The sequence below is a fragment of the Eretmochelys imbricata genome, chromosome 6, assembly GCF_965152235.1.
Source record: "Eretmochelys imbricata isolate rEreImb1 chromosome 6, rEreImb1.hap1, whole genome shotgun sequence".
Classification (NCBI taxonomy): domain Eukaryota; kingdom Metazoa; phylum Chordata; order Testudines; family Cheloniidae; genus Eretmochelys; species Eretmochelys imbricata.
Window position 1 is genome coordinate 71,270,458 of NC_135577.1, and position 14,613 is coordinate 71,285,070.

The 14,613-nt window shown below is 44.3% G+C and overlaps 1 protein-coding gene across 4 annotated transcripts in view; it reads right to left on the minus strand.

Moving 5' to 3' along the window:
- Positions 1–14,613, minus strand: part of ITPKA (inositol-trisphosphate 3-kinase A) — a 75,929-nt gene that overhangs the window by 19,506 nt on the left and 41,810 nt on the right. For 2 of the 4 annotated variants that reach the window (XR_013346372.1, XR_013346373.1), the window contains exons 6-9: positions 10,823–10,924; positions 9,499–9,570; positions 4,672–8,449; positions 4,483–4,576 (exon numbers count right to left, since the gene is read on the minus strand). Coding sequence is in view for 1 of the 4 variants with exons in the window: in XM_077818856.1 (XP_077674982.1) it covers positions 8,246–8,449; positions 9,499–9,570; positions 10,823–10,924 (378 nt within the window). In the remaining 3 variants the exon portion in view is untranslated. Of the gene's footprint in view, positions 1–4,482; positions 4,577–4,636; positions 8,450–9,498; positions 9,571–10,822; positions 10,925–14,613 lie in introns of those variants that run through there. The other 2 variants (XR_013346374.1, XM_077818856.1) reach the window with 2 other exon arrangements.

Below are 14,613 nucleotides of genomic sequence, written 5' to 3' on the forward strand. Positions count from 1 at the left end.
AGTGTAAATCCTTAACCGACTAGCAGAGGCGCTGGTGAGCAATTCTTCCTCCTCCCAGAGGCTAAGCATGTTTTCTCCCTTACTTCTAGCTCTACATGGCCAGCTCTGGTGTATGCCAACGAGGAGCAATTACTGCTCTGTCACAACTGGCCTGAACCTATAAGCCTTGATTCCCCCATCCCACCTCTGCTCAGTAGCATGCCTCTGCACTGCATTCAACTCCATCCTATTTCAGGTGACACTCTTACTCCCATGGCTCACTCATGACTCGCTGTTTCCCCAGAGATACACTATCAATAGCTCTTAAAAACTGTTGGCACTCATAGTAGTGACTTGCTCTTTGCTGCTGCTGCTGCATGTTTCTCACAATTGGGAGGGGTCAAGACCTATTGCAGTGCAGTTTCTTAAGCTTTAAGTCAGTTGCAGTGGAGGTTGCTCAGGGAAGGCATTGCCCACACTGGTGTGATTCAGATACATGAAGATCTTTACTTGCTGGTTCTGATCACACTTTCATGTGCCACCGATGCCTAACCACTTTCAGATGTCACTGACCTCCATTATTCTGGGGGGATTGGTGGTACATATCAAGGAGAAGGTGATGTGTAGAAAACAGAGCCAGGGGGGTGAGTGAGTGGGGTGGGAAGTAACATACTGTCTTCCTTTGCTGGATCTTTTCCTAGTACCAAACTGACTATGCACTAGACTGCAAAACTGACTATGGACTAGACAGTTCTGCTTCATTCTGCAGTGGAGATGACTACAGGAGACATACACACGTTCTACCTCCACCCCACAATGCTCCAAAGTTAATGACTTTTAATGATGTGACAGTGAGGATCAGAAATGAGCTAAGAATGCTGTGGAGTGCCTACATGCACTGTGGCTAGCTCACACCAGTGCCATTTCCTCTTAGGATACACTACATTGATTCCCAAATTTAGAAAGTGAAACAGCGATTAAAAACACGTTAGGAAGTGAGGTGGGCTAAGGCTAAGAATGGGACACTATCACCATCAGTGCTTCTCAGGCCGCCCTCACCACAGCATCTAGGTGCCATTGTCTAAATGTAACAACATCAAGTCCTTCTAGAAAAAGAACCAAGCTCTCCCCCATTCCCTTTGGATAAAAGCCGCTTACTTATGCATAGTTGATTCTAGCTGGAGCCTTCCAGGAGAAGGATAGAACATGGAACTGCACAGATGGAACAGTTATCCACAATAATGGGGACAGGGGGCAGTTCAAAAGCATCCGAGTTAAGAGCACCAGTCCTACTGAAGTTCAATGGGCCTAACTCACTTAGCTGCGTTGGAAAATCCCACCCACTAATATTATGTATGACTATACTAGAGGAGAGCTGTTAATAATTCCCCTATCATGACGCTGTCTGTCCAATCCAAAATCTTATTACTCTAGGCACAATTAACCATACCAACGACACATGCCAGTCTTGAGGGCCTAACATGCTGGGAAAAGCTCGAGCATGATAACTCATACACTCAGAATGCCCAAATTAGAGGATTACGGGTAGCAGATTTTTAATTGCCTTTATTTATTTTTTTTAAGACACTTTCAGTTGATAGCAAATGAACGAACTAACGTTGTCAGCATCGGGCTAGATTAGCATGGTAGCTAATGCCCCTAAGGATTTGGTTTTGGAAGAGGAAGTGCGTGAAAATGAGACCCTTCCACAGAGTCTTCAAACACTGGTGCGTCAGCCACCCATGGGAATGTTGTATAAAAACCCTGCTCTGCTTGATGGGTCTTTTAATCTTTGCATTTAGCTTTGCGTGATTAAAATGGTTTCACGCTGCCAGCGTTGAATACTGTGTTGAAATCAGGACCTGCTTTTTTGCTCATGAGGTTTTAATCTTACACCTGTTTGCTTTGATTGATGATTTATGTTGCTTTTTACAACCCCCTTATGTTACAGTTTAGAGAGGAAACTGTAACACAGAGAAACCAAATTAATCAGGAGTCTAACTGGTCTTTCTTTTTGGAATTAACTTTCTGCCTTTCTTGGCTTCCCTCTCACAACACCCATTATATCCACTTTCCTCAAGTCTCTGCACTCCTGCCCCAGCTAGTTTGTATCTTCTTCTGACACCCCCTTTTACATAAGCTTTAAAGTAAATAGGCACAGTTTAAAATACCATTGACTGAAAATGCCCTCCCCAGCCCTGCTATCACAACTCTTTCCTAAGATTGGTTCCATACTCTCTGGTCCTCCATCTTGGGCCAGGTCTACAGTAGGAGTGCTTTGCTGATATAGCTATACTATTCTAGGAGTGCACTCCTTGTATGGATGCAGCTTTTGCCATTATAGCTTATCTCTCACACAAACGGATGCACACAAAATACACTATACTGCCAAAAGGGCAGATATATCAGTAGAACTACTTCTACACTAAGCATTTTTGCCAGCAAAGCTATGTCAATCACAGCCCTGACTGCCATAGGTATACTAGCAAGGGTTTGCCGTGTAAACCTGGCCTTCCTCTATCATCCCAGCCAGTTCACCCTTCCTACCCTACTTTAGAAAAAAACAAATCCCATGCTTATGAGGGACAATACCATTGGGTGTCTCTACACTGCAATTAAATGCCCACGGCTGGCCTGTGTCAGCTGATTTGGGACTCAGTCTCTGGGGCTGTAAAATTGCAGTATAGATGCTCAGGCTGGAGCCAGAGCTCTGGGACTTCGCAGGGTGGGTGGGTCTCCAGCCCGAGGCCTAAACATCTACACTGCCATTTTACAGCCCTGCAGCCGACCCAGGCCAGCCTGTTTAATTGCACTGTAGACATACCTGTTGAGACCCTAGAGCCTTGTCCCACTTCTTTATTTAACTGAATTGCTTTTGATTTGTTGTTACCACTGCTTATGGCAACACTGCACCGACCTACCCTTTGGGTCACTGTAAATAAATAGATACCAATTCTGCTTCTATGCAATTTCAAGCCAGATAAATGTATACTTATATATTTACAATACAAAAATAAAGAGATGCTAACAGTGTCTATTTGGTCTCCGTGTTAAAGTTAACACCATCTGGATACAGGGGAGAGAACTAGGTCTCTGTGAATAATTGCCAGCCCAGGAGCCAGGTGGTTCAAAGGACAGAGCACTGCTCTTCCTCTGGTAGCAGCTAGTACGGGTTCCCTGCTGGAGTTATCAGCTGCTCTGAGTGTGGAGAGATCATCTCAACTGCTATGAATCATTGGGTTTTAGGACACTGAACCAGAGATTTTCATGGGCCAGTACCTATATCCCTGCAGAAGCCATCAGGTTTGGTGTGGGATTAGGGATAGACCCAGTCTGTCTCTGATAGGCAGAGGGATCTAGTTCAAATGGGCCTTTGTATTCCACATGACTTGGGGGCAGATTTGTAAAGGTACCTAAGCACCTAAAGACAAAGATAGGCAGGTAGGATGCCTAAGACCAATGGGACTCAGGCACCTGTGTGCTTTTGGAAGTCCCACTGGGTGCCTAGCTACATCTTCAGGTGCCTACATGCTTTTTAAAATCTGGCCCTGGGCTCCTTGGCCCTGAGCAGGGCAGGATTTCCTCCGTCATCGTCCATGAGTGTCTTCTCGGTGCGTAACTTACAGATGGCCGGGATCCCAGCCCCCAGGAGCTAGTGGAGCAACAGACATGATCTTGAGCCAACCTCAGCTAGTCCACTGGGGACAATCACCAGGAAATCCTGAAATGCTGCTCCCACCTGCAGTGGAGTTTGGCTGTGCTCCTGTTTTGTGGTGGCAAGAGCTGACCAATGACTACAGTAGCCTGCCTGTAAGTACAAAGCTGTACTGGTTCCCACCATGCAGAATTTCACTGCTCTCTTCCCTCTATTTGCAACTCCTTGGGCTTCCCCAGTAAAAACAAGGAACACTGGAAGTGGTATGTGCCACCAGGGTCTACAGGAACAGCAGCAAACTCAGGGAGAGAGCTGGCGAGTCTACTCCCACCCCTTATGCTCATTCCAAAATAGCAGGATTCTCTGAGGATGCTATTTCCATATTTCCACCCTACCCTTTCCAGAAGCAACAGGATTTTTGGAGCAGACACAAGTGACTCAATGCCCCTTCCAAAAGTTGATAAAAATAATTAATTGCGAGAAACCATTGACGGACAAGACTTTCCCTTGAGAGACAGTAGGATTCCTTCGTCATACACTTCCCAGTTCCTCCCAAGAAACCTTTCATTGCAAGAGATGGAACATTTTCTAGACTGAGCTCAGTTTAAGTGGAAGTAAATTCAAAATGACAGCACATGATGTGACCAGTTAAGACAGTATTTGTTCTGGTTTCTCTTCTAACCTTCAGGGCTCAAGTCCCATTATATCAAATATGTCTTGGATATTGGGATGCACTCTTAGAACTCCTACATCAAACACAGTTCTTAGACTATGTAAAGAGCAACAATGAGAACAAAATGCAAGCTGTGGTGTGCTGTTGCCCTGCAAACCCAATATAAAACATTTACCCATCCATCAGCACAGCTACCAAACATTGCCTTACAGGAACTTCAAAGAAGTCCAACAGAAACATTTGGAGAAATAATCTCCTGCAGGGTTTCTCTGTGGAGGAGAGAAAAAGAAATCACAGTTCAAGTATCAAACCATGTTGGATGGCTTTTTTTTCCCCAAACTCATTTATTTGGTAACATACACACCTTGGAATAACAAGTACTCAAACGATACAGTCAGAATGTCAAAAATGACCTTGGTCATAATTGCACTGTAGTGTTCAGAACAGGATGCACTGTAGAGGATACAGGCCATTAGTTCTCAGTATCTTGATAATAACAAACAGTAATAATAATACAAAAAATAAGCAAGGGCCCTCTGAATTGTTTAAGGGTTTGGTCCAACTCCCAATGAAGTCTTTCCATTTACTTCAACAGGAATTGGATCAGACCCAAAGTGACTTCTTCCCTCTGTATATCATCATAAAAGGGATTTCAATTTAAATTTCTTGGGCTGAGTTTCATCTGAACTTGCATCCTTAAGGGATGGACAAAAATCAGTTATTTTTAATTCAGTTTAACTATTTCTTTGCATTTCTCTATACTGCATCTTTCCTCCAACGATCTCAAAGCACCCTACGAACAATAATTAATGAAGCCTCACAACATCCCTGTGAGGTAGGTAAGTATTATTGTTCCCATTTTACAGATGGGAAAACTGAGGCATAGGAAGTTTGCCCATGACCACAAAGCAAGTCAGTGGCAGAGATAGGAAACAGTCTAGGAGTCCTGGCTCCCAGTTCCATGTTCTAACTACTGTACAAAACTCCCTCCCCTTTCTTCTTTCATATAACTGGCTCCACAGCTGTCTACCAGCAAGTAGGAGTTGGATTGTAGCTTCTTCCGAACTAGTTCTGGTGTAGGCCAAAAAGCCACTTCAAAACAACTTTGCTACAATTGTCATTTTGAAATGGACAGAGTTTCACAGCTCGATGTCTCTTGTAATAAAGCTTTTCCTTCTGCTGTCCTTTCCAACAAGTGCACAGGAATGGATCCCTTTCCATGACAGAGCACTTTCCCCTGAGATTGTCTACTGCAAAATACCTTTTCAAATGACAGCACTGCTGTTTTTGGAGCTATTGCTTCCGTGTTGCCTCCAACTTCCATTTGGAACTGTAGAACTAAACAGATTTGACATGAGTCCTAGATAGATCTTGGTTTCTAAATTCTGCTCAAAGGAAATTCATCACCAATTTTTCCCTAGAGCATGAGGTTGCATAGGTGCAAAATGCTGGCATATGTACTCACGAAAGAAAGAAATTTAACTCTCACTGCCAATTAAAACTAGACAGGACAAAGTGTTATTAAATGAACCTTAAGTAATAATTTTGCACTTGCAGGGAGAATTGCTGCATTACCATCTCTAACTTCTGTGATTTTATTATTTTTGTCCCTGGCAGGAGTGCCTGAAATAACAATCACATGATGAAAACCAGGGGTTTTCTCATCTAATTATCCCCTGTAAGAACTCAGATTCAAACTGTAAAGAACAATTTGTGTTTCCTAGTCTATTTTAACCCAGTCTCTTGAATCATTGCAAGCAGGGTTGTTTTTATTAGGGCTATGGGAAAGTAGGAAAACATTTTCACCATATTTTTGGCAAATTTCACTGCAGGTCATTTTGCTATCTTAAAATATTTCACAACCTAGGGACATTTGGAATAAAACCATGCATGCTTTCTATGAAAGACTGCATTCACTTGAAAAGGGGCCTACATTTTCTGTAAGTCATGTCCTATTTCAAGCGAACTTGTACCTTTTTCAGCTCAAAAACAGGACCATTTTCACTGAATATAAACCCCAAAAGATTCACAAACATAGGGAAAGTTTTGAATTTTCAACTAAATATAAAAACAAATTTCAGATTTTGAGCAATTTCAGTTTTGGTGTAAAATACTCACACTGCTCTATTTCAATTGCTTCCCCAGTAGTACCTTGGATAACTGATCTTCTAGGTCACTGTTGGCATGGTCAGCACTATTAACATCAATGCTTTCTTTAATGTAGATGAAAAATAACTGAGGTTATTAAACTTGACTGGGCTCCAACTTCATTCCAGTAAATGAACCAAAGTGGCTTCCTTGAGAAGTTATCCTAGGCTCCTCAACCCTTAATACAACCATTACATCATGTACATTTAGCTCCAAACAAGAATTGTACAGTCTCCTTTACCTCATTTTGCAGTGATCATTGGTGTAGTGATTCCTGACAGAAGCAAGGAACTACTTTCAGTTATTCCAAAATTTCTGAAGTTTCTTTTGACTACAGTTGTATTGGCAAAAGAGAGTGATTTCTGATCAACTGATGTTGCTTAAACAACTTTTAACTTCTAAAGAAAGTGATTTTAATGACTATATGGTCTTGTTACATGGCAGATGGCTCCAACTTGGAAACTGCACTGTCAGATATCTGGATATGGGATGAGCACAGAAATGTTAATTTGTATTGTGGTAGCACCTAGAGGCCCCAATCAGGGTATATGGCACAGCAATCAGACCTCTAGTCTAGTAATGTAATACCTTGCTTTCAAAAGTGGTGAATACCTCATGCTTCCAAGGAAGAATGCCCATAACAGATATAGCCAACAGTGTAATGATGTTTATGGGGATACAATTCCTTTCTGATCCACTCAGCTTATGCCCTGACACTTTCGGTGTGGCAAAAGAATGAACATGGCACCACCAGGAAATCTGACCCACAAGCAAAAAGATGGAGAGTCTAAGCCTTGGTGTAAAGTGGCATGTTGATAACTGGCTTGCTAGTATTTAGATAGATTTGTTTTTTTCTCTAAAATAACTAAGCCCTTGAAAAATTAATTTTGCCCCCCAACCCACCTGCTAAAGAGAGATGCCACTGACCTTTCACAAATGCTGTCCAGCTGCAAGAGCCAGCATTACCACTTCACCAGCCTCTCCAATATCATACACAGTTTGAAAGTCACACAGTGCCAGAGACAACCTGGTGCTATTTACTTAATGGGCTACCTGTGACCTCATTAGGAACTACCTGGAAATAGTTAAGAATGTTCTTAGATAGAAAAGAGGATAGGCCAGGGCAGGGAGTAAGAGAAAAGGTCAACAGCAGCTGTCCCTTGCAGACACTAAACCAACCACTGCCATGAACTATAATCACCCTTCTCCCCATGTTTTCTGGGCCTCATTCCTGGAGGATTTCCCATCTTGCACACTCTTGTAATGTAATACAACAGCTGGGGCGGGCCTTGCCTAATCTATAACATAAATGGCAGCCTAGTGACTTGGGGTTAGGGAGCAAACACTCCTGCTGTTTTCAAAGCAATGCCATCCAGTGGAGAATTCTGCTCAACCCTCCCCATAACCTCAAGCAATCTGCCATTTACTCTGGTTCACTAACAGGTAATCTAGAGTCACTTTGGTTCATCTGAAATCAGAGTCACTCTGATTTACTGTACAAACCTCCTGGATTCATGCTGGTTTGGTTCCTGAGTTTGGAGACCCTGATTCACGGAGGACCAATCCGAAGTTAATTTGATTCACTAACGACCAATCCTGAGTCACTCTGGTTCATGGAAGGCCAATGCAGTCACTTTCATCATGAACAGTCTGGGTCTGAAAGCAGCACCATTTTCACTGCAATAACCCCAGGAGTTTGGAGAGACTTAAAGGAGTTTTACCTCTAATGGAGAGGTCCTAGTAGAGTAGAAGGTTACAAAGCAGCCCCATGAGTTTGTGTGAGTCTCTTCTCATCTTTCAGTGATGCTGTCCAAGATACTAATCAAATTGTCCAATCCCAGCAGGTACCCATCCTCCCGGTTGCCTTCCTGCCAGGGGATCCTGTGGTCCAAGGTCTGCCCATCAGGGAGAAGTGTGGTCTTTCCAAAATCAATCAGCCATACATTGGCATGTCCGCTGTCATCATGCACAAAGAGTAGTGAACTTCCAATGACCTGCAGGGTAGTGATTGGTGATGATATGCACAAGTGTTATTAATATCTCCCTGACCCTCCCACCTCCCCATCAACTATACCTGTACAGACAAATGACGACTGCTGAGCTGCAAAGCCTATACAATGACAAGCAGTATGCCAGCTGCTCATTGTACCCTGACTGCACTGTACTGATATAGGGGCACCATGGGACAGGACTCCAGCAGAGAGGGAACAGAGGTGAATCTTTAGCTCACTGACAATGTATCTGGGTTATTTGGGAGGGAACAAGATGCCTGGAGAGAGATCATGGCCCAAACCAATTATTGATTAACAAAAATCCTGCCAGCGGCTAAGGGGGAATTACTGCCAACAGTGTAAAATAAATGGCCAGATCTCAAAGCTTCAAACAAACACACAGTCTGCTAAGGACTGTTGCGCTTGTCAGAGTGATCACAGATGACAGCCTCGCACCTGGCGTAGTACAGTGAAGTTCCTAGATCTGGCTCAACTCTCCATACCCACAAATCTCATAGCCTGCAGTGTAGTAAATACACCAATAATGCTGTGTAGCTACCAGTGACATCTTCTCTACAACCGTGCCTGGTAGGGAAAACTAGGGAACTAATTTACACTGGTGTAAATCAGGAAGGACTCCACTGAAGTTGTTAGTCTAAAATCAGAATCAGGTTCTGCCACCGACCAAATGAGAGACCTCACAGCACCAGCACCCCTAGCCCGACTCCTTCGGGAACCAACCAGGAGTGGAGTAGCTGTGAGAAGCTAGCACTAGAAAACCATTCCTTACAGGGAACTCCTGCTGGGGGAAGCTGGGATTGGAGGACTTGTCACCTCTCAGCTGGAACAATATTCTCTGCTCTTGGGAAGGAGACTTGGTGGCTCACGTGATGTTAACACGTATTAGTTCTCTGCTCTGCGGTACTCTCCTCAAGCCCCTCTCTCGCCAATAGGTTAGTCTAAAAGCTTATCTGAATGGCAAGCTGAGGCAGCAAGGAGTCCCCACACAGGCAACGCTGCCCCCCGCCCCTACGCACTCACCCACAGCTCACCTCATGTCGTTTAAAGAAGTCTGAGGACTCGAGGATGAGGTGGATATCATGCAGACGCCTGAGGTATTTTTTCTGAAATGGGGGGGGAAAAATCCATGCACATTTTAAGGTCACTTTGGGGAGGGAAAACAAATAATAAGAGGAAGTGAAATCAATCTCTGGTGCAACTTCACTGACATCAATGGTCTTACGCCAGGGATAAATTTGCCACAAGGTTGTCACTCAATACATGCCCCTACAAAGGCTCACAATCACCAGTCTGTAGGCAGGAGAGGGGGATACTTGACTTGCAATGGTCATCATAATGGGGAGATGCTCTTCATTCTAGGACACACCCTTTAGGCTCATATAGCCCAAAACCTGTTCTAAAAACTATATTTCAGAAACCTGCTTTTTCTCAAACCAACACAGTAGGGTGGCATGAGGCAAGGACTTATGTGAACTAGCTTCACACATCCCAACAAACTCAGACTCCTAGCTCTGGAAGCAGTGGTGTGTCACCTGGCTGCAGAACCAGGATCTTAAGGCTTCAGCATCCCTCATTTTAGCCAGAGGAACGGATATGTTCTGAAAATCCCTCTCTCCCCCCACAATGAGAAGTCTATTTTGTTAGGAGAGGGAGAATGTGGGCCAATTTGGGGCCTGTCAAACTGTTTTCCCACTGCCCAGCACTTTTGATAACGTGGGGGGAAAATGCTCCTCAAATGCTACCCTGTGTTACCTGGTACATTTGAAGTGCTGGTGTTCCACTGAAGCGGCCTCTGTGTGTGACAGCGGAATGAGACAGCAGCCTTTGAGGTCATGACACATATTATATCCTGCCCATTGAGGGCACAGCACAGGCCAGCAGGGAAGGAGTTAATATTATCCATTCAAAGACCAGGGTGTGGGAGTACAGAAGTTGCTTTTAAAGTTTAACACATGGCAGCACAATGCACCAACAATCTCCCTCCTGCTCCCACTTCCTGGCTTTGTCTTCACTAGATTAAATTTGTGAATCACAAGTTTTCTTGTTAACACACCTTGTGTTCAGACACCAATGCCACAGTCATGACACATCACGAGGCAGTCACTGCACTCTGAGGCAAAGGGCAAACCACTTGTTAGCTTGTCTCACTTTTTGCTAACTCAAGGTGTCTGCAGTGAAAAAACACTGTCAACCAAATCACAATCACCAATGGATGATGATCTGCCAGCCCCTATCCGTAACCCACTCCTTCCATCCAACCACTCCCACCCTCTGGATTTTCTTCTTTGGAAGTTTCTGGTCACATGTCACAAAGGGGTCTGAAAGAACCAGAGACTAGTACCGCTCAAGACTCACCAGAATAGTTGCGTTGCCCTCAATGAATTCCATAAAAACCTGGAAAACTTGCTCCCGTGTCTTAGTTGTTTTGAAGTTTGTGTTACAAGTCCCATCAACCCTCTGCACACAAACACAGAGAGAAAGAGAGAGAAGGGTTTATATCATATATAATTCAGCCAATCAGTAAACCTTCCTGAATCATCAACAGCTCAGTCTATCTGTCATTAATCAATAGAAGTGGGTGGCTGGGAAGAGATGATAAATCAAGCAAGAGCTGAAGAGGAAGAGAGTGAAAGACAGAATACCTTTGAATAACACTTGGTTTCCTGTTGACTGCACTTTCAAAAGACCTCTCGGATATTGTTAGCCTGTGGGAGGGTTTCCCTCTCACCTCACAAGGGACTGCAACTTGCTAAGTGTAGTGGGTCAACCACAGGGTGCTCTTTGGCTGCACTCTCTTCTAGACTGACAGGTATCCCCCCAGGGTTGTGTGTGAGAGGGGATATTCTGTGGTCTCTCAAACCCAGTTTGTGTTAATCCACCTCTCTTTCAGTGGGGAAACCACAGGGCTGTGGGTGGGACTCTTAATCCATGATAAAATATCTTTTCATATTAGCATGTTCTAAGTCACAGAAAAGAAAGTTATTTGCTGATCATAAAAACTTGGTATTTTCAACAACATGGCTGTGTTGTACAAGCATGCGTGCCAATGTACAAAGTATGTAAGTAAATTTACAAGGGAAAAATGTGTGTGGGAGCATGTATTTAATTGCATCTAGAAGAAAGTTTAGAGTATCTGTGTATTTGTAATGCAACTACACATGGCAATGGGATGCAGATACGTGCGTCTGTAGTTATCAGCTTGTGTCTGTGAGGTTGTATGTATATGAGATGAGTGTGTGAATCTGGGCACATCTGTCAACATGCACTCTGGGTGACCTTCTGAATGTCACCATGTCTTGTGGTAAACCCAAGACAAACAGCTACAAGGGGGGGGGGGGAAAGGATGTAGTAATTAGTCCCAAGGGGTTAAAGGGCTCTCCCTATCCACTGAGGAGAGAGAACCATGGACCACCCAATAAGGTTCAGCTGGAAAAGGGGTTGCTAGGGAACCAATTAGGTTCAGCTGACTCCAGCTACTTGAAACCCTTTTAAACCCTCCCCTGCATGGAAGGAGTGGGGGAGTGAGAGGAGCAGGGAAGCTAGATACTGAACCCGGCCATTGTTGCTGCCAACTCTGACAGGCAGAAGGGTTACAATCATATAAGAAAGTTAACTGACTGCATGGCAAAACTAGTCATAACACCCTCCCACTTCACAGACTATTTTACAGCAGAATAAACTGCTTTTACTCCAAGACTGTGGGCCACACTTGAATGCGGTGGTGTAAGGCCGATGAAGCATGTGCAAGTTATGCAATTGAAGTGCAATAAGTAGGCAGGGGAATTGAGGAGCAATCTGAAGTGCTGTACAGTGGCACACCAATGTGTACGGAGGAGTTTGGAATGTCAATCTGCTGTCTAAATGGCATGCTAGCTGTACGTGTCTGTATTCCAGTGACACCAGCAAAATACCAACGGGAGGACACTTGTTCTGAAAACGTATCCCACAAGATTTTAATACTCTAACAAAGCTTTGCATGGCTGCTGTGTTCTAGCCAGGTAACACTTTTTTATTTTAATTTGTGGTTGCACAAGGCATTTGCTCCCTTATCTTTCAGAAGTGCCTTCATGATTTTGTTACCCTACAGTGGCTAGTTGGGAAATACCAGGCATGCTTGCTGCCTTTATGCTCCCATTAAACACACATCCAACTCTGAGCTATACCATCCCTTCCATTCTAGATCATCTGGCTTGTGCCTTAATCCAAAGAGCAGCTGGCATGGCCATGCTCAAACCACATCTGTCTTCCCTGAAGCCATGCCTCTGTCAATCACTCCATCAGTCCCTTACCATACCTCCAGTGTAAGGGCTTCTCTACATGGGGGTTACTGCACGACAAGCCAGGGTGTGAATCTATAGCACACAAAGTCTTGAGACCCCATTCAAGTGCCCTCCATACACTGTACACCTCCCCAGCTGCTGTGCCACTCTTTGCACCTTCCACCTCCCGAGCCAGTGCCATTGCTGACCAGGCATGCCAGGGGGAGCAGATTTTGCCACCCTATGGGATGGTGCTGCTTGGACTCTCTTCCTGCATGGCCTCTCTGCATTCCCAGTGGGGGAGGTGCAGTTCTGCATTGCTCCTGCTACAGTGTTTTGGCTACATGCCACAATCTAGCCCTAAAACAATATATTACTATTTTATTATTATATAATGCCTTCCAGGCAAGGATCTAAATCGCTTTACAAATATTAATGCATTACAATCTCACAGCGCCCGGGGAGGAAGAGAAGTATGGTCATCCTCATGTAATAACTGCAGAAACTGAGAGGTTAAGGGACTTTCAATATTGCAAAGCGAGTCAGTGACACTGAGAAATACAACCCAGAGCTCCCGATTCCTAGCCCTATACTTTAGCCAGATGACCATCCTTTCACAAGGAGACACAGTCTGATAGACTCCATTGGCGTTTGCACTAATGGAGCCATCAGCCCTGCAATTGATTACATTGTTCAGACTGTCACTTGGAGAGAATATTCTTGCTTCTGAGGCTTGCAGGCACACAGATCAAGTGCCTTGTGCTCTAAGACAACCCAAAAGGCTCCACTTATCTTTCCTGCCTCTTGCATTAGAGACAAGTCCAATACTGCAGTGAGAGTTAATAAAGGGCTAAATAAATCTTGACTTATTTCAGGGATATGGACATGATGCAGGAAAAGAAGATGCTGCAGGATGGATTAACCACAAGAGAAAGTTCAGCAGGAAGGAACACACGTAGTGAATAAAATCTCATTTGGGGACCACTTCACCAAAGGGCCTTGATGATTTCACTCTCGTTGGTTTTCAAATGAATGGGTGATTGTCTCTCACCAACCACTAGATGGCATCACTGGTTCTCCCTACAGGTACACACCAGCTCACCTTTCAAAATGGGGACCTCTGAGTTTCACAGCATGACTGCTCCCTAATTTGAAAACAGAACTGGGATGTCATGAGATATAACTGTGCTCCATATGACAAAGTTGTTGTTCTGTAACATATGTATGTAAACAGACAACAATGACAAGAGGTTAGGCTGCTGGTAGTTGGGTGGCCTGTGTTCCAAATATTGACTTGCTGTGGAGCCTGCACAACACATCAAACCTCTCTGCCTCAGTTTCCCTAATTGTAAAATAGGGATAATACCACCCAGCTAACTGCCTCATAGGGGTGTTGTGAAGATAAAAGTAATTCCTGTGGAGCTCTTCGAATATTTCATGCATGATTTAAATGCTAAATATTGTGGCCCAGATTGTGCCATTCTGGTACTGTCCCACACCAGGAGAAACTCCAGACAACATTGTGCGGTGGCCCTTAGGGCGGTACATCATACATGCTCAGCCAGCCAGATCTGGAAGAACCTGCTCCAGGGTACACACTATGATTGAGCGTTTCCTGTGCACGAAAGAGAAAGGCTCCTTGCTCTCTCTCCCAGTCTCGCACAAAAGCCCAGAGTAATCTGCCCCTATGAGTCATCTGCAGTGACTAGGATGCATTGGAATGTCTGCAGAGAGCACAGGTATGGAGTGTTGATTCCATCACAGAGAAGAACTAAAGACAAACTGGATACTATTAATTTAGGCTTAAATAGAGACTGGGAGTGGCTAAGTCATTATGCAAGGTAGCCTATTTCCCCTTGTTTTTTCCTAACACCCCCCCCCCCCCGA